This window comes from Lathamus discolor, chromosome 2 (genome assembly GCF_037157495.1).
Source record: "Lathamus discolor isolate bLatDis1 chromosome 2, bLatDis1.hap1, whole genome shotgun sequence".
Lineage (NCBI taxonomy): Eukaryota > Metazoa > Chordata > Aves > Psittaciformes > Psittacidae > Lathamus > Lathamus discolor.
The window spans coordinates 151,409,201-151,432,224 of NC_088885.1; the positions used below are offsets into that span (position 1 = coordinate 151,409,201).

At 38.5% G+C, this 23,024-nt stretch overlaps 1 protein-coding gene across 1 annotated transcript in view; it reads right to left on the minus strand.

Annotated features, from left to right (window-relative positions):
• Positions 1-23,024, minus strand: part of ADCY8 (adenylate cyclase 8) — a 122,726-nt gene that overhangs the window by 80,284 nt on the left and 19,418 nt on the right. The window contains exon 2 of the mRNA XM_065669440.1: positions 12,729-12,878. Within this exon, the coding sequence (XP_065525512.1) occupies positions 12,729-12,878 (150 nt within the window). The remainder of the gene's footprint in view (positions 1-12,728; positions 12,879-23,024) is intronic.

A 23,024-nucleotide genomic window follows, 5' to 3' on the forward strand; every position in this document is an offset into this window, starting at 1 on the left:
TAAAAAAGAGCTGTTCAGAGCAGTGGCTTTAGCTTTTCTGGACCACATTAGCTTTTGTTACATTTAAGGGAAGTAGATAAAAATTCTACTGAAAAACTGACAGTACTCAGAACAGATATAATTCTAGTAGATGCCTGTCTTAAACCATGACAGTGCCACCCTAGAAAATGGGAATTAGCACCTCTCATTATGATGAACAGCTCTAAAAAGAAATTCCTTTGTTCTAACTTAGTGCACAATGAACAGCCTATTTGCAGCTGTAATTTCTTGTGTGCTATAGAGAAAATGGCAAGTAAAAAAAAATATGTAAGGAACTGCTATATCTAAAATGTTCAGACTCATGGAGTTCTGAGGTTGCATGTTTGCTTTTACTACTTACTTCTGCAATATGAGATATAAGCTATATCAACTTTCTTTCATTTGAGTTCAGGCAGTTACTATTTCCATTCATCTCATTCTTGGCTATGTGTTCCATTTAGGCATCTGCTGTTCTCAAAGGGTAACAAGGCCAGATCACACAGGAGGTTTTGGGGTCTCCTTTTGTTTACCTATTGGCTATGAAACACAGGTAGATCCTGATCCAAATTAGTAACCTCATGTTTATAAGAGACATGACTTTTTATAATGGTGTCTAGTTGTTCACTGAAAAGCATTATAAAATTTGTGGTAATGCAAGAAAGAAGAAGCTTTTTCCACAGACTTCTTGTAGGAAAGACATTTTATTCAACTGCTTCCTCAATACTCCTGCCCAGAACAGCATGAGACAATATATGTAACACATGCTGAAGGGAAGGACTGCAAGATACTGCTGGTCCTTTGCTTTGGTTGGATAATGAATGCTTTGAAGATTGAAGTACCTGAAGCCACTTTACAAAACCTTGGCAAGGCTTGATGATTAAGTCTATTGCCAGGTATCAAAGGAGGTACCTCTCTCATCAGCCAGTTGGCAATATAAGCATATCACAGTCTCAATGCCCCCTTGCCCTGTGCTTCTTGAGATGTAAAAGGCTGATTCCAGGGCTGCCAGTTTGTATTTTCATACCTTCCCCGTATCATTTGGCTTCATATAAACTCAACTCATCCTGTAGCATGCTGGGAAGTAGTGGAACAAACCTTCCTGCTGATTTTTTTTTTTTTTTTTGCATGGTACCTGTTACTGCTGCTGCATGTTATCTTTTAAGTGAAAAACTGTATTCTTCCGTAAAATTATTTTTAAAGTAACATGATTCATCATGAAACTAAGTGCAGCTGATGCTTGCACAGTATGGCACAGGCGCAACAAATCAGCTCACCTAAGGCCACGTGAGGATTACTAACCTGCATGGGACCGAGAAGGGAGCATGTGTCTGTGAGTAAAAACTGCAGGGGACGAGTCTGTGTTCCTTGACAGCAATGGTCTGCTGTTGGACCTGCTAGGCTACATCACAAAACAATCTCCTGACATTGATTTGTCATTTGAGCTGTTGTTAATGTAGGCAGTAGGAACTACAGGTCTTAAATTCAGTGTCCTTGTCAATATTGAGTACAAGCAATGGATAACAATTCCAGATCCTCTGGATCCTAACACATTGTCTTTTACATCATGAATTAAGAGCATGTTAGACTTACTTACATTCCATTGTGAAACTCAACCGTGTAACAAAGACTAGTGGTGAAAAGCAGGAATTACAAAACAATTTGTATTACCACCCTGTCTTATTGACATCAGCATTTATGGTTACAAGTGATTTTAATACACAGTAATGCATTAGACATGTCTAATACATGGAAGGGCAAATTTTACAGTTTTGTAATTTTGTTTTTTCCAAATCTCATGATGATTTTTTTAATTTATTCTTTATTAAATTATTGTAGAGAAGAAAAATTGCTAGAAGAAAAACATTTATATGGATATCAGACTCATGTCTCAACAAAAAGCATTGTACTGTCTTCTAGTGCATTAGCTTCCATAAATTTGAATTAGTTTGAACAGGAAGGATGAGTTATACTTTAAGAACAGGAGACAGATAGACACACCTACTGGAAACTGATTCCATAATGGCATAATCTTAAGCTATTGCTTATTTTGCTGGAACACAAAATGAGTACAAAACAGCTCTTACAATTCAATTTTATTCTAAAATATCAGAATAGCCCATCTGACTTTAATGTCTGTGGTACTATGCGCTAGTACACTTTCAGTTCTCCAGGACTGCTTTGTCTCATCTGCTATAGAACCTTCATGTAATTGTTCTGCACTGTTTCCACTTTCTATTAATTTAGGTGTTTCTTTTTCCATTTTGTTACTTTTTTGATGCTTCAGAAATTACTAGGCAACTTCAGCAAAATACACATTTCTCAACAGTACTAGCTAATGACATGGAAAATTTCAGAAAGCAGCCTCACATATCATATATTTTTCAGCTTTATATGATTAAATCACTGCAGAAAAACAAGTTGGAAAAGAGAGGTCATCTATTCTGGTCAAAACAAGGAATACACCTTCTCAGAGACCTGCAAGACTCCAACACTAAACAGCACAAACTGGATAAAACTTTCCCTGGGAAGCTTCTCTAGATGGAAGTAATGGTCACTTTATGAAAATGAGATACATTTTAATAGGGTTGGAGGTGGGTACTTAAATACTGATGGTGTGAAAGACATTCATGAACACCAATCTAAATATTTTATCTTAAATTATCTCAGCAATGACACCAATGACTTGACCCTGGCTAGCTTAGAATTGGTACTGCTCCTGGTCAGATAATGTAAAGCCATTATCTGGACTACAGAGCCGCTGGGTTATTTGTGAAGCTTGTAAGGACATTTTCAGAGTTCTCCTACAGTCATTTCAGGCTAGTTTATAATAACTTTCCTTAGCAGCCTACAAGTTCCAGTCCCAAACAAGAAAAAATAATTACCTTCAAATGAGTAAGTATATTCAGAACTCAGGAAAGGCACTAGACTGGTGAGTTTGGAGCCTGGGGTTCATTTAAGCAGGGATGACTGTACTGCAGACCAGCTGGCAGAAGTGTCTCATCACTGTAGGGGTCTGAAACGCTTTCATTCCCGTTACTCATTTCACCTTTGTCCACTTCCCTAGGACATCAGCAGGTTAGTGAGCTGTGATAATGGCTTTTTTGTTTTAATTAGATATCTCTCTCTTTAGTAAATAGCTGAGAACACAGGAGGCACAAGCCACCAAAACCTGATCAACTATTGACAAGCAGAGCATTTGAGCAGCCTGGTAAGAAGCCACAGATTTTCAGAAAGAGTTTTTATCACTAGCTCCAAAAGCCAGCTCCTAGGGAGGGGAAGTTCCTTTCTCACCAATTTCTTCCAGGGAAAGATCCCATCCCTGAAGTCCTGACACTATCTGGCATTATATTTCCTCTCTATAATTGCAGTTCAGAGTCTGATTCCTATCTCTCCAGCACTGGCTGTAAATCTCATTATTCCCTTTGAGACCATGCAACTACTCCAAATTTGCAAGGAATGGGAGAGAAGGCAGAGGATTATTTGTTTCTTGATTTTACATTAGGTTTCTACTTAAAAGCAAAATGGGGAGTTGTGCCCTGATGATAAGAAACAAACAAACAACAATCTGACATGCAAACTGTGCTTTCTACTGCAAGTCGGTTAAGCAAATGGGGTGTTTTGAGTCAAGAAGGTGCAGAAAGTGTACATGCCAGTCTTGTAACATGTTCCGTGGTTGCTATAAAAACGTATGTGCATGTAAATACTGCTTCTCCCCACCTCAGTAAGGAAGAAAGATCTGTTAATGTACTTAAGAAACAGGTCAATCATGATATGGATATCGATTGTGAAGAACAATAAGAAGTTTGCAAATTCCTTGGCTTTTTTGATTGACAGCTATGTTATGCTTTGAGTTTGAGCCTCTAAATACCAGAGGAGCAATGACATGAACAAATTTCTATTGGGATCTGTCCTGGTTTAAACCCAACCACAAAGCTCGTTCACTCACTCCCCCCCCTTCTTGCCCTCCCCCTGCTCCTGGAGGGATGGAGAGGAGAATCAAAAAGAATGCAACTCCCACAGGTTGAGATAAGAACAGTTTAGCAACTAAGGTATAACACAAATCACTACTGCTACCACCAATGATAATAATGATAAAGGAAATAACAAGAGGAAAGAATACAACACCTCAACACCAGCCAACCAATAACTTGCCCCACTCCCCCCAGCCGAGCACCGACCGATACCTCATCCAACCCTGCAGTCCCAGCCCTTCTGGGTAACTCCCAGTTACATCCTGGGCATGACGTGCTGTGGTACGGAATACCTCTTTGGTCAGTTTGGGTCAGGTGTCCTGTCTCTGATTCCTTCCGGCCTCCCCTCCTCCCTGGCAGAGCATGAGGCTCGGAAAGTCCTTGGCCAGACCAAACATTTGAGCAGCAACTGAAAACATCGGCGTTATCAGCTCTGTTCCCAGGCCAAAAAAATCAAAACACAGCACTGCACCAGCTACTAAGAAGGAGGAAAATGACTGCTGCTGCTCAACCCAGGACAGGATCATAGTTCTTTGGAGAAAGGCACAAGATGAAAGGAAGTCTAGATAAATGTGAAACTTTTCTGAGCAGTTCACATTTAACAGATCGTTTCCTATAAGGAAAAAAAAGGCTGACTATAATGCAGTATCTAACTGACGTTTACACAGGATTGTGAGGTTCTTTTTGCCCTTTAAAAATAAAACCTTTATTATTGTGATTGCAATTTTTATTTGCGAAGCGTTTTAAACTTCTTTTACAATTAAAAAAGAAGGTCATATGATCTCTAAAATTCAGATGACTCTATTTTTAAACCTGATCTGGACTTTATCCTCTTACCAATTTAGAGGAATTTTCATATTCTTAGTACCCATATATATGTAAAAGAAAGACTTTATAGTGTTTAACCTCTTAAAATGTCCTTTCCAATCCTAGTCCAATCTGCTCTTATGTTAGATGTTGCAAAGTACTGATGGTTGATTAAACTCTAGATCTGTAAGGGCTTGATAAAACCCATGCAACTTGTAAGACGATTTTATTTCTGTTTTAATAAACAGAACAGAGTTTATCAATCTGCAGAGACCTTCTTAAAGCTGTGGGAAATAGAGATTGTTGCAGAGGAAAGCGAGAATAAAATCTTCTGCAAGTAGAAGGGAAACAAATGGTCAAACAGAACAGTTTTCTAATGGAAAAAGAGATTAAGACAGGATTACAGTTTTTCCATAGATAACAGGCAGGAGGGATTAAATATGTCAACAGCAGACTTTTCTGAATACTAAGGGGTGTCTTCTCCATCTACAGCCCTCATACCCACACTGGAAAAATAGAATGTGCTCACACACAGAAAATAAAACCACCCTCTTCTCACCTGGGTGAAAGGCTCTATAGGGTGGTGAGCGCAAATCCTTTGTGGAAGTTGAATGAAATAATATCCAAACTGTTTTAACTTTCAAAATGAGCTTTAATTGAACTTGTGGAATCCCCTATGAGAAAGATTAGATGGAAAGTGGGTGTTCAGTACTCCAGTGGCAGAACTCGCTGGGAGGAATTGTCTGCTAGGGTGTTCTCATAGAGGACTCTTCTCATTACATCATTTAATGAAGAAAAGGTTTTTCTTCTTGCCTCCCTCTAATCTGACCAAAAACTTAACTATACCTGAAGATGCCTGTCTACATGCCTCCCTGATGGGAAGCATCTTCAGAAGCCTGATGGATGCATGCTGCCAGACAGAACTTTCTTGCCTGAGTACTCCTTGCAAGACTACAGGCAGGCAATGGTTGTTCCCCGCCAACGCTCTTAGTTGCTCTTTCTTCTCTGTTTTCTCTGCCAGGATGTTAGACACCCGAGGAAATATTCATAAGGGTTAGAGTAGACATCAAGAAGGAGCTTTATTTCCATATAAGAGGACCTTCTCTTAGTGGAATTTTAGGTGATACCTGCAGAGAAAGGGGTCTGCCTGCTAAATACCGTGGTGGAGAAGGATGTAAACAAGACAGCGAGAGACTAATGCATTTTGTCTTTAGTAGTGTCTAACAATAGGTAACCACTGAGACTGCACAAATGTAGTGCTAAAGTAAAATACTTTTCTCTATTTGACAACTTAGGGCTTAAAACCTGGAGGATTTGTTTCTGAATTGAGTTTAGTCCTTCTCAATAGTTTAGCCCAGCAGTGGAAGTGCAGCTTTGCTGGTGAGTTCTGCACACCACGTAAGGAATTTTCTTTTCATGAATGATGAAGAGCCTGCTACAGTGAGAAAAAGAAAAGCACCTTGCCAAAGGACAAATATAAGCGTCACACAGATCTGGACTGATTTTACCTGCCATCTCAAACAACTGCAGAGAAGACCCTTCTTTCACAAGATACTATCAGGTGCCCTAAATCTGCCAGAAATAATGTAAACAAAATGCTTCAGAGGGGCTTTATGTTATTTTTCCTTTGAAAACTAGTCCAATTTCACAAGTTATTTATGTTAGGATACAGTCTAACAACTTTGCTTAGCTTGGAAGCAGCCTCCCACCAATATTTCCCTGTTGCTTTATTCAGGCTTCAATAGTTTCATTGGTCGACTGAGGTCTTGGATGGAGAACAGAAGTGTGTCCATGACATATAAGTCTTATAACTATAAGGAAAATGATTTTTCTATAAATACCAATGATGTAACATTGCAATTTTATTACAAGACAACAGCTAGGAGCTGGACTGATTTTTAAAGCCATTTAGCTCCATAACTTCTGGGATGTACCCTTCCTAGTAATTTTAAGCCTCCATTTCCATCTTCAGTCACAAGCAATTTTGTAAGTCAAATATTAACTTTCGCACACAATGTTTGTTTTCAACTATGTATAACTTGTTTGTATGTGGTGGAGGAACAGGCAGAGTGACAGCTATCTGAAAGACTTTATAATGAAATTATAATATTTGAGGGTTTAAAATGTTAGACAAGTTTCAAATTAATATGATTTGCTGGAGAAAGAACAGTTAAGAACATCAGAGAGAGATTATGAATTCAGTTCTTCATAAAGTCATCACTTCAATATGTGCCTGGATTTAATATGACATTCATCTAAAACTTAGGGATTTTGTATGATGAAAAATAGAAATGAAAATGAAATTTAATGCAGGTTGCTGTTCTTCATTAAGGCAATTTCACAGTATTTTCACAATGAGGAGAACTGCGTACTCATTGTTTTTGGAAGTTTTGCAGTATCTAATTAAGAAAGTAAGTTATACTTTCTACTTTCATTTCCCAGATGCTATGAAAGCAGAATTACCTGCTGTGTCTTTATGATAAAATCAACTTAAAAAGTAAGGCAATGTTTTTGAAGGGATTCTTAACAAAGTACAGTGCTGGGTGTCAACCTTTTTGAAACATACAGATATCAAATCAACATATTGGCTCAAAACTCCAAGCAGGTGGTAGAAAGTGATTATATTGTTGAAATGAAATCATGGAATCAAAGAATAGTTGACTGCGCCACACAGCTTGGTGTCAACAGACTTGCTGAGGGTGTACTCAATCCCATTGTCCATGTCACCAACAAAGATGTTAAATAGCACCAGCCCCAATACTGACACTAGAGAGACAACATTCACTACTGATCTCCAGTTGGACATTGAGCTGTCGACCACAGCTCTTTGAGTGTGAACGTGCAGCCAATTCCTTATCCACCAAGTGGTCCATCTGTCAAATCCATGCACATGTGTTTAAAGACAAAGAAGTCAAAACACAAGTCCAGGTAGACTATAGGAGTTACTCTTCCCTTATCCACCAAAGCTGCAACCCCATTATAGAAGGGCACCAAATTTGTTAGGAACAATTTTCCCTTAGTGAAGGCCTGTTGGCTGTCATAAATCACCTCATTATTGTCTATGTGCTTCATTTCCAGGAGAAACTGCTCCTCGATTTTGCTGGGCATCAAGATGAGACTGACTGGCTTGTAGTTCCCAGGTCTTCCTTTTTTCCCTTTTTAAGAATGGACATTATGTTTCCCCTTTTCCAGTAAAGTGGGAACTTCACCAGACTGTCATGACTTCTCAAATACGATGGATAGTGCCTTGGCCACTTCATCTGCCTCTTCCCTTAGGACCTGCAGTTGCATCTCATCAGGTCTTAAACACCTTCTGGTTTCTTAGGTGTTCTTGAACCTTATCTTCACCATCAGCAGGGAGTTCTTCATTCTCCCAGTCCCAACCTTTGCCTTCCGTGACTTGGGCAGTGTGGCTGGAGCTCTTGCCAGTGAAATTCAAAGCAAAAAGTTGTTGAGTATCTCAGCCTTCTCCATGTCCTGGGTAATCAAGTCTCCTGTTTCCTTCCAGAGTGGGCCCACATTTTCCCTAGTGTTCCATTTATCACCAGTGTTCCTGTAGAAGCTTTTCTTAATGCCCTTGACAAAATGGACTTAAGAAATCTGAGAACCTCATGTTTGTTTTTTATTCACAATTGCAATGTATTGAACACAAAAGTGGAGGACATTTTAATGGCTGCCATTTTTGATTGATGTAGGTAGATATCTTAAGCACAAACAACTAGCTACAATTTATTAGAAAAATATTTAAATTAATGATTTGCTCAATAACTGGTAAACTGGGGCTGGTTTTACTACATGTTATTTTGTCTGTGCTACCTTCTGTAGCTTGCTTCTCTGATATTCTATCTTTCTATGATACATTCTATCTTGTACTCATTAGCAGTGGAGTCTCATTTATCTAAGCCAAGCTCTGAAATGTTCTAGATCTTCACCAAAATTCTAATATTCTAGTTAAAATTGGGAAAGAAGTAGAAACAGATGTTCCCTCAGTTCCGCAGAGAGCTGGGATTTCCAAATAGTGTCACACAGACAATACCATGCAGTTAAGTGCATAAACATCATTAGCAATGACTGCTGGAGTAATTCTCTTCTGTATCCACAGTACTGTTCAGTTTATTAATAGAGTAATTAGAGTTACAAAATTAATTGCAATTGAAAATGCTAATATGTACTTGGTAACAATGCCAGGTGCTTAAAAATAAAAAGTAATAATGAAAATAATCAGATCCTTGTTGAATCAGTCACTTCTGAAAATACTACTGAAGCTCTTGACTTTCTGAAATACTTCTGGAAATTTTACTCAAAAGCTTGTTGAAAGTAAATGGTGATGAAGGAGGAAGGAGAGAAAAAGATGTAGAAGCTTAATTGTACGGAGTTTTGGAAGCAGAAACTGGGAATTATGTCACTTAAAAGCCTTGAAAAACTTCGGCCAGGCTCCTTAAAAAAGACTTTTACTGTCAAACTGGAAAACCTCACAGCAATACTAAAATAGAGCAAGGAGTCCTTAAACCTTGAAAATCCTGCAGAGGGAAGACACTGATGGAAAATAATGGTATCTGGAAAACCAACCGTCACGTCTAACTGTTCAAATTTCAGCTCAGAGTAGCACAAACAATACAAAAGAATTTGTCGGTTCTTGTAGGATTCTTTTTTCAACACATTTTACGAAAATTATGATGGCAAATGAATGAAACTCCTTTTGCTGAAAAAAAAAATAGTTATCTATATGAAATTTGTCTAGACATACATAAAAACATCTTGGTTTTGACCACAAAATGCAATTCTATGATTCTGTATCTGAACCATTTATATGAACTTTATTAAAAAATGGAGTATTATTCTGCATTTCCTTGTGGAAAAGCATACCATTCCCTGCTGTATTTTTTAACTCATGTTTGTTTTTCTTACTTTAATTTTACTGGTCTTCTGATTTAAATGAATGACAAAACCAGATCCTGTTGGGCCTATCTGGCAAGCTGTCATGCTTCACATGATTCATCATATGTATGATATGTCAATACAATTAACCAATTGTAATTACCCATTTCTTTCAGTTTAAGAAGTGGAAGCTGTGTGGGATGGAAACAGACCTTGAGAGATTTTGATTATGATGTCACCCATTACTATGAAAGGTAGCAGTACCACCAATGAAAGCCACAAAAAGCTTGACCCTGCTGTAAGAAACCTTATGTTTAGCCTGTTTATGGGAATTGGAGGAGAAATAAATCAAAGTGGAACAGAATTAATAATTCCTGGAATTAATATCTGGAAGAATTACACAAATACTTATTGCTCTACTTTCTTTGCACATTTTTATCTCCTCAGGCATATTTTTAGTAATTTTCGTAAGCTGCATCACAATTTGCCTGCTCACATTTTTTTTCGCCTATCCCTCCCCCTTCATTTTTCAAAGCTATTTTCTAGAAAGTCATAGAATGCATTTAATAGGCTTCATCAGTATTTAATCCTTACTTTTAGAAATGTGAGATACATTAACGGGTAACATATTTTTTACAGTCCTGTCAACTACAGACTCCCTGCATCATGAAATACAGTTCTTCAAGATAGAAAAATGCTAACATTCGCTGAATTACTGCCTATGGATATTGGTCAAGTAAGCATAAACAGAGTATTGAAGAAAAGCAGTGGTATTGCCAGTCTCCTTAAACAAGATACGTTTAGAAATTGCTTAAATGAGCTACTACTTCGGAAGCAAAGTTAAAACTAGAGACTGAGGGACACAGGCTCTCCATTCAAGACATTCCAGTATTAGAGTATTTTGTCCTTGTTTTCCCAAATACAGATTAAAAGAAAAATAAGAAAAATAAAAAGAATAATACTTGGATTATTATTTATATATATATTGATAGCTGTGCATAAAAACACAGCTTTAAAGTTCCAACAAGATTAATAAGAAATATTTCAAAATGTTTCATTCCTAAATTTTGAGTTAGTTTATCATGAAATCGAGTTTTAGAAGAGATCTTTCATTTTGTGTCTCTGATGTCTGGCTTTGTTTCTTGTGGGATTTTTGTTGGCCCAACTACATTTTCCCACATGCATTTCCAGTCATATGATACCCGTGACACATTACTTTGTTTAGTTATGGGTGAGTCTCAACTACAATAAGGTAGCACTTCAGTCGAGTTCTGCCTTCAAGGGACAGCACAACCCTGAAGCCTTGCAAGGCACTTAGCCATGACAAAATGCAGAGTTCAACATTAAATGATTAAAAACAAGTATTTCAGATCCAGCTCCTACTTCACCCCTCACAAAAAAAAAAAAACAACAAAAACCAAACCAAACAAAAAAAACCCAAAGTCTGATTCTTTCTAAACCCACCCAAATGGAAAATATCTGCCTTAAATTTTCTAATAGAAAAAAAAATTCAGCAAACAATTCTAATGGAAAATTCTCAGAATCATCTGGAACAGGGAGAAATTATTGCTAGTGTTTTATGAAGAGTTTTAGAACAAACTTCCCATCCGAAAATTGCAAAAGTCAAGTTTAAAATATTAGTTTATAAAAGATTAGAAAGAAGAAAAATGAAAAAAAAAAAAAAAAACCCAAAAACCAACCCCAAAACCAAACCATATAAAAATGTGGTTCTCCAGACAAAATGACAACAAAGCATCCCAGATAACATCCCTCTGAGCCTCTTCAGTCAGCAGTGGCTGGAAAGATCATAGAGTCATAGAATGGTTTGGGTTGGAAAGAACTTTCAAAGACCTTTTAGTCCAACCCCCCTCCAATTAGAAGGGACACCTTCAACTAGATCGGGTTACCCACAGCCACATCCAGCCTGGCCTTGAATGTCTCCAAGAATAGCACATCCACCACCTCTCTGGACAACCTGTGCCAGTATTTTATCACCCTCATTGTAAAGAATTTTTTCTTCACATCCAGCCTGAATCTCACCTGTTCTAGTTTAAAACCATCATCCCCCATCCTATTGCAACATCTGGTGTTCTGGCACAAGTAACTTGAATTACTCAGCACAGTCATGCATTCATACTGAGTCATTAGTCAGTAAAGTCTAGAATATGACATCTTCCTAGATCTCTGCATGACTTTGAAGAAGCAGTTGAAATAAAATTGAGAAGTAATACATGTATTATACAACAGGACAAAATGAATGGTTGAGTTCATGAAATAGCAGTGTAACATATATATATACACACACACTATGTATTTTGACCTTAGTGCAAGTTTTCAAACAGCAGGGAACTTTCTGATGCAAAACATGTATTCCATGCTACATCTCATTTATGTTCACTTGGTATAAAAAGAAAAAAAAGCAAAAGCAGCAAAATTTTTTTATTCAACCCCTCTTATTCTGTATTGGAAAAGATGATGTATCTAAGAACAGCCATACTTGCTCGGATAAAAAGTTTACCTAACCCAGTATGCTACTGTACACAGTAGCCAAAAGCAGACTTTTACGGAAGCGTTCAGAACAGAGGAAGTACATAGTGATACTTCGCTGCAATGGCCTCTCAGCTCCAAAAATTCATCTGTGAGCCAGAGGTGATGTTTTAGTATTTTCTCTGCCTAGGCAGAGTTCACTACCATGAACTTGCTTAGTTTTCATTTAACTGATAAGAGTTTTAGTATCCACAACACTCTGAAACATGAAATTCCCCAGTTTAACCCCTCGTGTAAAGAACCGATTTTAAACACTTATCAGTTGCTGTTTCATTTGATGGCCTCTTCTCTTATGGGAAAGAACAATGAACAGCCATTCTCTATTCATCCTCTTTCCCAGTGAAGATCTTTCAGATGTCATATCAGTTCAATATGCACCAGCCAAATAACAGCATGAAACTCACTTAACCTGCACAAATCAGGTGGCACCAAATGGGAGTCAGCAAGCCCAGTCTTGTGCAATTATAAATTCTAATTAATAAAAAGATAGGATTGTTTCTCCAATACCTGTCGCTGATTTTCTGTCTCTAGTCTCAGTCTGGCTTCTACACATCTTCTGGTCTCCAGGAAGGCTTGACGTTGCGCTCTGTCTGACAGGTAGCTAATGAAGATTCCTGCAGTGTTCATACACATAAATAGCACTGCTTGAGCTGCTATCTGCAATGAAGAACAAATAAGGTTTGATCAAACAGGGGAAGAAGCAATATCTGTTTAGAAAGAGAAAGAGAAAAAGAAAGAGATAGAGAACAACTGCTCTGCAGTCATACAGGCTGTAAAAATAATGGTTAGGAAAGTTTGTGTAGAAGAATCTCTTTGATCTTAATTAGAGGCATCAAAAGTGTAAAATTCTCTCTGCTTTGAGAGAGAAATATGCAGTATTTGGAGGCATTAAATTCTAGATGAACCACGAATGATGTTTCCAAGGAATGACACACAGGGCTTTAGTCAGGAATGATTGCAAACATAATTAACCATTTGGTTTTGCACAGGCTCTTTTACAAAAGCAGCTCTGTGATTTGTTCCATGGCTTAGTTTGAGAAGAAAGCCGTACTAAGGAAAACACAGAGCGCCAGTTAGCTAAGAATTAATATCAGTGGTAATAGTTATTCTGTTATTATTGACCAAATTAAATGAATTCATTTTCAGCTGATGCCAAAGCATAATCTTGCACAATCTGAATTCTGAATCACTCAACAGGAGAGGCTGAAAGGATAACCAAATTCTTGCATATCTTATGCCTGTGTACACAGACCTTTTCTTCATTGCGGTCTACGTCAGAGCCGCACTCTTTTTCCTTGTAGAGGGTGCATCACAGCTTCTTCCTTTGCATTATGAACTTTAAAGAGCCAAATGGGAGTGCATCCTTGGACAATGTAAATTGAAGTGGATTATTCGTCTTTTACTGATACCTCTGTGCTCTGGATATTTGTGAGACAGGGCACACTGACACCATTGAAGTGGAGATTGTGTGGGGAAACTAAGAAATTTTTAATATCTTCATACACTAGAGACAGAACACAGACCTGCAGTTTCAGCAGCTTCATGCAACACCTCATCCCTGTTGCAGGTTGCAAATTTATGTGAATTCCTCTAAGTTTCCACTTTGTCCTGCCTTTTTTTTCTAACTTGTGAGAGGGTCAAGAGTCAAAAATAAGTCCAGAAGTCATTAATAGTGTTCAAACGCAGCATATAGGGCCAAGCTGCCCTGACTGCTGCCTTAAGAAAAGAAGTCATTGGGACACAGTGAACCAGCTGAGAATTGGCAAACTGCAGCTCCCCATCTTCTTGACAAGGTCCAGTCAGAGCCACTGTGCTAATGAGGGCCCACTGAGTGCACCCTGCCTTGTAGGATCACACTTCTCTCTCACCAGCAGACCAGCCGTGGAGCAGGAGGAGGCTGCATTACCCTGCAGCCACATCACCTGCCCAGCAAAGCCACCAGGCTCATGACATAAGAACAGCCAGGTCAGGGCAGATCAAGCGTTTCTCATGCAGGATGCTGTCTCTGACAGCAAAAAACAGAGAGTGCCCAGGTAGGAGTACAAGGACAAAGAGTATATATGAGTACACGAATAAAGCAAGCATTCAGAGATGTTTTGTCAAAACACTCTTGAACACTCCAGAACTGGTGCTTGTAGAACACTGTGGGCTAGAGGCTGCATTTTTGCAGTATTATCTTATAATCAATGTTGCTTCTCCTAACAGAAGAGAGAAAACATTAAGCAAAACCACCTAATCTCATTGTGATGCTTTGCCTCAGATCTCCAGGTCTCATTCCTCACATTCATGTGGGTTTGAAAGTAAAATTTGATATCAAACTAAATGCATCTGGCAGACACTTTAGCTTCACATATTTCTGTATTTCTGAATCTGGAGTATTGTTCTATAATAGTATAGGATATTCATCTACAATTTATATGCCACGATTGAATAAGAATTAATATCCTGTCTCCAGCTGAATTTTTGTTTAACCTTTGCTAGTAATAGATGCCCAGGTAAAGCTTGTGAGAAAGAGGGTGCAATTAGCATGATCCTTGCATTTTCCTGGCGTTCAGGATTCTGTGGTTCATGGCGTCTCTGAGCTGAAGGTGGCATACTCTATACTTAACTTTTTCTGATACCTTTCTGACTGTAAGGTTAATTGTACCTTTGGCCCTATAGTGTTCAACGACAAAGATTTCTACAATGTTATTAAGCACTTTGTGATAAAATTGTTTCCTTTGTTTGTTTTGTTGTTTTTTTTGCTTTAATTCACAGCCTTATCATTTGAGGGCCTTGTCATGCTTGGAAAAGTGACTAATCATTCCCAATTCATCTGCCTCTTACTCATTTTACTGACTTATAGCATTACCCCTTTTATTTTTTTAAAAAGGACAAATTTGAGACTATTTGGTCTCACTGTTTTATCACTATTCCACCTCTGTGCTTACTGCTTCTTCCCGGTTATCTGCTTTACCGGAGACAGGTTGCCCCAGACATTTTCTGCCTTTGCTCCAAGATAAAACAGTGAATGCAATAATTCAGCTCATGAGATAACTCCTTTCTGGTGCCGCTTACTAAGAGCCATATGATGAGCTGACATTAGATAAGACCAGTTCAGAATTATGTTGTTCAGGAGAACAACTGAAATCAGCTGTAGGTGGCTGGAGAAGTCTACATTTCATACCTTTTTGACTGACTTGAAGATAATCAATGCTTACACACATGGAAAGCTGGAATATAGGGTGAAAAAAAAAAGAAAAGCCTTTCACAGCATCTGAAATGTGCATTTCAACAGTGAAAGCAGTGGCAGGAAGCTCTTGTTTGCTCGTAAATTCAATTGCAAATTCCCCATGAGCCCAGTTCAGTCACCCACTTCTGCCAATACTCAGGACTAGTGCCACTCACTTCAGCAGATCTCCTTAGAGCAAATGCAGTAGAATTTGGCCTTCAATTAGATTTCATGAGCACGTAATTTGATTTGGACAAAGGGAATTATGGAAAACATGTTGCAGGTAAAACAACAGTTTAAGCAGAGACAGAATCTGCTTTTCTTACATAGCAGTTTGACAGAAAACAATCTAAAAAGTAAAGCACTATGCCTTGCAAGGATACAATTTACTGCTCTTGTTAACAAAAGAATGAAAAAGACGTGTAAGAGCTGAGTCTCTCATTGACGCTCTTTTTTCTGCAGTTTATTGTGGCCAATTCCAGAAGTCTTGCAGGATTTTCTACTGCCTATCAGGGCCACAAGCTAGGGCAGACTGATTTTACATGATGCACACAGTTTCATGTCTTTTTGATTGACCTGAGTATAATCAATGATCACACAGTAGGAAAGCCAAGGTATAACATGAGAAAAAGAAAATCTTTTCACAGCATTTTTGAGTGATTTATGTGTGAGGTCTCTTTGTACTTTGCACAGCACACAAATAAGCAACTGTAGCAGAGAAGGCAAGTGATCTTAAAAGGCCATGAGTGATGTGTTTTGAGGTTAAATAGGGCTCTGGTTAGGTCTTCTCCTTGCATACTTAATAATGCAAACAAAAAGGTACCTATCACCATGCTGCTTGCGAGTATCTGTTTAAGGATCAGCACTGTCCCTGATGAACCTGCAGTTGTATATAACTGCATAACAGGAGGAGCAGAGCTAAAGAAGGTTCTTGACAAGGTCATGCAGATAGCTAGAAGCAATCATTAAAATTTTTACTCCAAACCTCTGATTCTTATATTTCTCATAGGACGTGATTAATAGCTTAGTTCACAGAGAAAACACTTACTTGTCAAACAAATTTGCATTTATAAAGTTTCCCTCATACAAGCACTTCGGAGCCCTTCGAAAAATCAATATGAAAACCAGCCAAAACCAAAGGCAATGGAAGGAGAGGCCACCGGTCAGACAAGAAAGCCAAGATTAAGTTGGACAGTACACTTTGTTTCAAATAATTTCATTTTTATCTGTCACTCATTGTATCAACAGGGTTTTGCCAAGACATCTGAAACCAGGATAATATTGTGAGTTGGTTTGGGAACCACCAGATCTCAAAGAAACCATTAAAAGGCACTGGACACAGCTGGTCAGGAAGAAGTATCAATCAGAGCAGGTACAAGATAGTAATGTAAGAGAACAGGAAAAGGGAAATTAATTGAAAAGATGGTAAAGTAGCTCACAAGTCTGTAGCAAAGTGGTAGGTGAATCAGCCACAGGCAGCTTTTTAACAGAATTGAACGTAATTCAGGAAACAGGAAATTCAGAAGGATACAGGTGAGTTACTGAGAGCAGAGCTAGGCTAAGCATAACAACAATTTGTAGGCATTTCTGCTACTAAAAGCACCTAATTGAGTTTGCCTTCATTTGGAGCTTACACAGAATCCTGTGAGTTTATGAACAACTAGGGGTAAGTTAAGGAAGAGTTTGCAAATGCCAGAAGTTTCAAAATTTCAAAAAACATGACTAAATTGTGTTTCAATTTTGCTGTGATTTACCTCTTTGAAAAGGTACAATTTTCCATCAGGGGGTATAAAGCCATTAGGCTGGCTGTAGAGTCTCCTTATTCAGTGCTTTCTAAGACCTGCCATTAGTCGACATGTACGGAGTGTGTAGTGATTGACTGAGTCACTGACCCCAGCACTTCCAAAGAGCCTGTAACCTGAGGAAATGTGAATACATAGGAAAAAACTCAACAGACCGGGAATGAGTTCACAGCTAGCCCTAAAAGACAATAATTGCTACAGACAATTTTCATTATGAATAGTTGAACCAATGGTAGTATACTTTCACATGGAAAGCGTAGTGGAAGTGGAGGAAAGAAAGCTAAAAAAGTTTGGAAACAGTTCTGAAATCCAGGAGGACACTGAACTTAAGTGCTACTACAGAAGCAAACCTTAGTGTGCTCTAGAGAAATAAACTTATTATGAATCTCTTCAGCAGGTTATTTTGTTCTGCTGCATAGAAACAAAGCAGTGCTGGGGCTGAACTTGGCAAAACACAGCTGAAAAGTGAAGAAATTGTTTCCAATGTAGTCTGCAGTTGGACATTCTCAAGACAAATCAGTCCTAAAGAGCAGCAATTTCATTAATTCCTGAAATGAGCTTATGAGAATTATTTAATTGTTTTTCTATTTTGTTTTCTAATTTTAGATTATCTTCAACAGTGGATTAGAGTAGTTCTGTTTTGGGAAAACTGGGAAAGTAAAGCTATTGTGCTTCTTTAAGAGTGTTTTCAACATGTTTTGCATAAAGAACTGGTTGCTATGGTAATTATTATAGGTTAATTAGGTTTGAAGAAGCATTTTGATTTATTATTAGCTGTTTAACTAAAAATAGCATCTTGTCACAAGGTTGGGTTTTGTAACTAAAGTGTCTCAGAAACCCCATTGCCTTCTCTCCCTTCTCCAACACCCCCTTGCTTGGGTTTGTATGAAAAATGTGGAATTTGAGACCAAAATGTTCTACTTTGGATAGAATAGAAACATCTGGCAGCACAGACTCCACCATTCTTTCCTGCTGGGCTGCAGCAAGCCTCTGTCTCCAGCTGAGACTATGATTTTATGAATCAAAGTTCCTGGCAGCAAAACTAGCAAGTACCTGTATCTCTTGTCCACCTTGATCCCTCAGTACAGATTCCCCTTTGTCATGCCAGATCAATTATTTGTGGGACCATACTGTGAACTATACCAGGGAACTCGGCCAACTTCAAAAACAAACATTTGGCATTGGCAGTGATTTTCCCATCTAAAGCAGTCGTCTGATTGAGTTCACAGCACAGCCTCCACAGGGAGAGGAAGCACGTGAACATTCATAGTTGGCACTCCTTCCAACTCATTAAACTGAAATCATTGTTGCCTTATTGTTAAATCATCTTGTAAGGAGTTTTTTATTCAGCAGGTTCGTTCCTTCTGACTTCTACTCAGTCTAACTGCTAAATGCCGTGATAGAGGGGTTTTTGTTTGGTTTAGACTGTGGAAGCTTCTCCAGCAACACTTACTGGAAACCAGCTTGTTCCACAAAGGTGTGAAACTGCTGCTATGACTTTAAAGAAAGCTCATCTGTCCCTGATACTCTGTATCTTCCAATGCACTAATACCTCTGGAGTGATCTACATAGACAATTTACTGGAAGACAGGAACATATCACACACCTGAGAAGATTATAATTAGGAGCAGTGCTTTACTCCACTTACACCTGATTTGCTAAATGTGAAAGAAGCTATTTGCGTCACTGTCACCTCCTGACTTTGTGTTTAGAACTACTTCAGACGTGCACACCTCCCATGGAAACATTGTCTGATTCTTCAAGAACTCAGATCTTATTTGCACCTCTAGCAGAGGTGAGACCTTTTAAGAAGCCCGGTCTTGTTGCTTCAGAGCAGGCATTAGAGGTGTTCACTGTGGGCTTGAGGACACAGTCTGGTCTTCAATGTGCATGAAATCCTGCAAGACAGGTTAGCCTTATCAAAACACAGGGGGTACCCCAAGGAATTACTCATACTCAGTGAGAGTAACTGGTCTTATTTTCTCCATTTTATTGCAGAATATCCTAACACGCCTATTGCTCCTGCGCTGCTCATGATTTATAAAACAAAGACCATTTTCCCTCTGAACAATGACATTTCTGCATGAAATCAATTGTTCTAGCTCAAAACATCATTCAGAAATATGTATCTTGAATATTCAGAACAAGAGTTTAATTTGATGTTAGAAAAACATCTATTCCCTTTTTGCTTTTCCTTTCATTGAATCTATTAGAAATTTAAAAAAATGAATGTCTGATTAAATTGTTCATAGGCGGCTCAAACTATACAATTTGATAAGTCAGCTATCAACTATGGCAAGACTTTTGCATCATGGTGTGGTACAAAAGGTCTTTCAGAAATATCATATCACATCAGACAGGTAAGGGTTGACAGAAACTGAATGATACACAGCAATGGTCAAGCAAATACATAACCCTGCTAGTGACATCAAGCACCCCCAAATGGCAAATAATTTTCAGCACATCTCTTCTAACTGCCCTTGAGTTTCCCTAAAATTTATGATTCAGGCATCATCTTCATGAAAGAAAATGTATTCTGTGACTTTGGATAACTTTTTGTTGGTATTTGTCTTTTTATAGTTGTTAAAGTGACTAGATGTGCCTAGGACAATGTCAATAGTAGGGTCATAGCCCATGGATACAGGCGAATGGAGAGAGATGGGTAAACGATTTTCAATTTTTAGTAACTTTTCCATGGCTACAGGGTAACCTCCTGAACTCCCTGACCCATGTCTAGGAACTGATCCTGAACCACACAATGAAATCTGGTGATCATGTCTCCTTGTGCACTGAGCAACACAGCACTCTTTTGTCATCATTTGGCACACAGGATGCTATTACAGATACCTGAAATGTTCCTACTTAGAATGAACAGTCTTACTCTTTGAAGCAAATAACCCTCTTTATTCAGTGTTTTCTGTGTGCTGGTTAGGTACCTTTTCCTTCTACTTGGAGACAACTGCATTTCATGGTAATTACAAGGAGAAATATATAGCCAAAATTTCCAGATGTCATTATTTTATTGTCCAAAAGCATCACCTTGTTTGGCGTGTTTAAGTAAACATGAAAGGCTCAGACAGGGATCCATCTTCTTCTCCAAATACGCACAACCTTGAAACCATAGTATATGTACAACAGAATTACTTTTAGTTGCTTGTGTTGTCAAAACAGGAGTAGATCCTGTAACAACCCACAAAAAAAAAACAGCAAAACACAAGACACAGCACAAATGCCTGCACCACAGAGAACACACTGGGAGCAGCCCATGGTAGTCAGGGTAGCTTAAGAAAGGAAGTGATGATAGTCTTCCTCTCATTGCTCAGAAGGGAGTACAAACAGATGTGGAGTTTCCCTTTCTGCACTTCCATATTTTGGCCTTTTTAATCTCAATCTGACACTGAAATTTTCCCTACACTTTCTCCGTGCAGAAGTTGATCTCCCTTACTTACATTCAATAGAAGCCACATTCCATTTAAATCTACTAGAGAATGAATTACTCCTAATAAAAGTTACAGCATCTAAAGGAAGATTTATAACAAATTACTCTGAAATGAGGAAGCACACTCACAACATCCTAGATATTAAGAATTACAAAAAATATTCCTGTTGAGTTGTTTTTTAAAGCAACACTTACCAAATGCTGATTTTTTCCTTTTGCATTACATAAATGGGTATCTGAATTCTAAATAACTCTCCCAATTCAGATAGGCCAGTATTTGGGGACCAGGCATTACACATAGAATCATAGAATAGTTAGGGTTGGAAAGGACCTTAAGATCATCTATTTCCAATCTCCCTGCCATGGGTAGGGATGCCTTACATTAGACCATGTCACCCATGGCTCTGCACAGCCCAGTCTTGAACACTGCCAGGAATGGAGCATTTAACACTTCTTTGGGCAACCTATTCCAGTGCCTCACCACCCTCACAGTAAAGAACTTCTTCTTTATATCTAATTGAACTTCCCCTGATTGAGTTTGAACCCATTGCCCCTTGTCCTATCACAAATATCTTCACAGTGACAAAAAATTCCAGCTAACACCTGGTCTGGAAGCATCTGAGAGCATCACTGGGCTTCAGGGTGAGCAACACCCTAAATCTCAGATCTCTAAAGTGAAAGTAACTTCTGAAAATTTTCCTCAAATTATCTCAGTACTTGTACCTAAGTCAATGCAGGACAGCCAAGGCAGAAGAACTCTGAGTACTTCCTTTAATGAATTATACAACTTATTAGGAGTAATGGTAAGGGGAAAAAAAATCATTCATCAAAGCTGCTCTGCAGCATTGGAAAGAGTTTAACTACATTTTAAGGAAAACAGAATTAAGAAGTCTGCACTTCTGCTAAGTGAGTTTGGGGTGGTGTTCTGCACAGCTGTTTTTATTGCTCTAGATAATGGCTTTTATCCAAAGGAGAATGTCAAAACTGAGTGAACAATAATTACATTGCAGGGCTGACAGCAGTTCATCTTTCCTGACACACTTCACTGCTGGTTTCATCTGATCAATTGTACGCATGTTCCAGCAGTTGCCTGCAGTACATACTCCATGTCTCTTTCCAATAGAACTGGCAATTGTTAAGATTTGTGTACAGGTGACACTTCCACAGTGCATTCTACAGTGTTATTACAATAGACTGCACAAGAGAAACAGAGAAGCTTTTCATTTTCATTCCTATCCAAGTGTGTGTTCCTCTGAATTTTCAAGCTGTGGCCATAGGTGGAAGAAAGAAAGAAAGAAGCCTTGTGTGGGATGGTTTAGTGTGAGGTGTCCCTGCCCATGGCAAGGGGGTTGGAACTGGATGATCTTGAGGTCCTTTCCAACCCTAACTATTCTATGATTCTATGATTCTAAAGAAGCAGGAGTCTGCAAATCATTTTCCCCCTTTGGTAGCGCAGTGGAAAAAGAAAGCAATAGCAAAACATGATGGTCTTAAATTACTCTCAGACTCTTTATCAAGGAATAAAGACAGCCGTATGAAAGCCCTTGCAGTCGGGGTGAGAGTAAGACTAATACCTATTAAAAAGTAAATTGGTTTAATAGGAATAGTACTGAAAATACTAGTAATGAAAAATACATGAGGAATATCATAGTGTTTAGTGTTCTTTTCCAAACAGCCCTTGTCCTTCAAAGCCTGATTCTACACTGAAAAGAAACGTCTGATCAGCTGTTTGTGTTAATCAGTGACACCTGCTGTCAAGCAAACCTTTCCCACAGTTGTTCTTTTTTCAAAGTATTCACCCCAAATCAAAAAAGTGCTGGAAACAAAGGCTCTTTACACTTTATTATCGGCATTTTTGACTAAAGGCCAATGGCGAGGCTGAATCTTTCCCGCAGCTGCACCTGTAAAGGTGCTGTAGTTTTGCCCTGGTGTCATTAGAGGTGGAGCCTACCATTGAATCTACAACTGACTGAAGCATGAGACAACAAGAATAGGATTACAGTTCCCAGATCAGGCTGTAGGCTTGCTAGCCCAGAAATAAACAAGGAAAATATCTCCTTTCTCCAAATTTCCCATTTTGGCTGCCCTGCTTCCATTTTAAACTGATTTTGGAAAAGTGACCTGAAAACCTCAATGAAAGCAATTTGATATTCCTTGTGTTTATTTTTTCCTCAGTTTCTCCTTTTACTGTTGACTGTGATGATCCCCTGAAAACCAAATTTCCAGCAATTCCCTTTTTAGAGTACTTTCCTAGAAAATATTAAAAACAAAAAATCAACAAACCCCCCAAGCACTTACTTCCTCAGCCATCCCTGATGCTAACACTGGGCTGTAAACATGGCAGATCACAG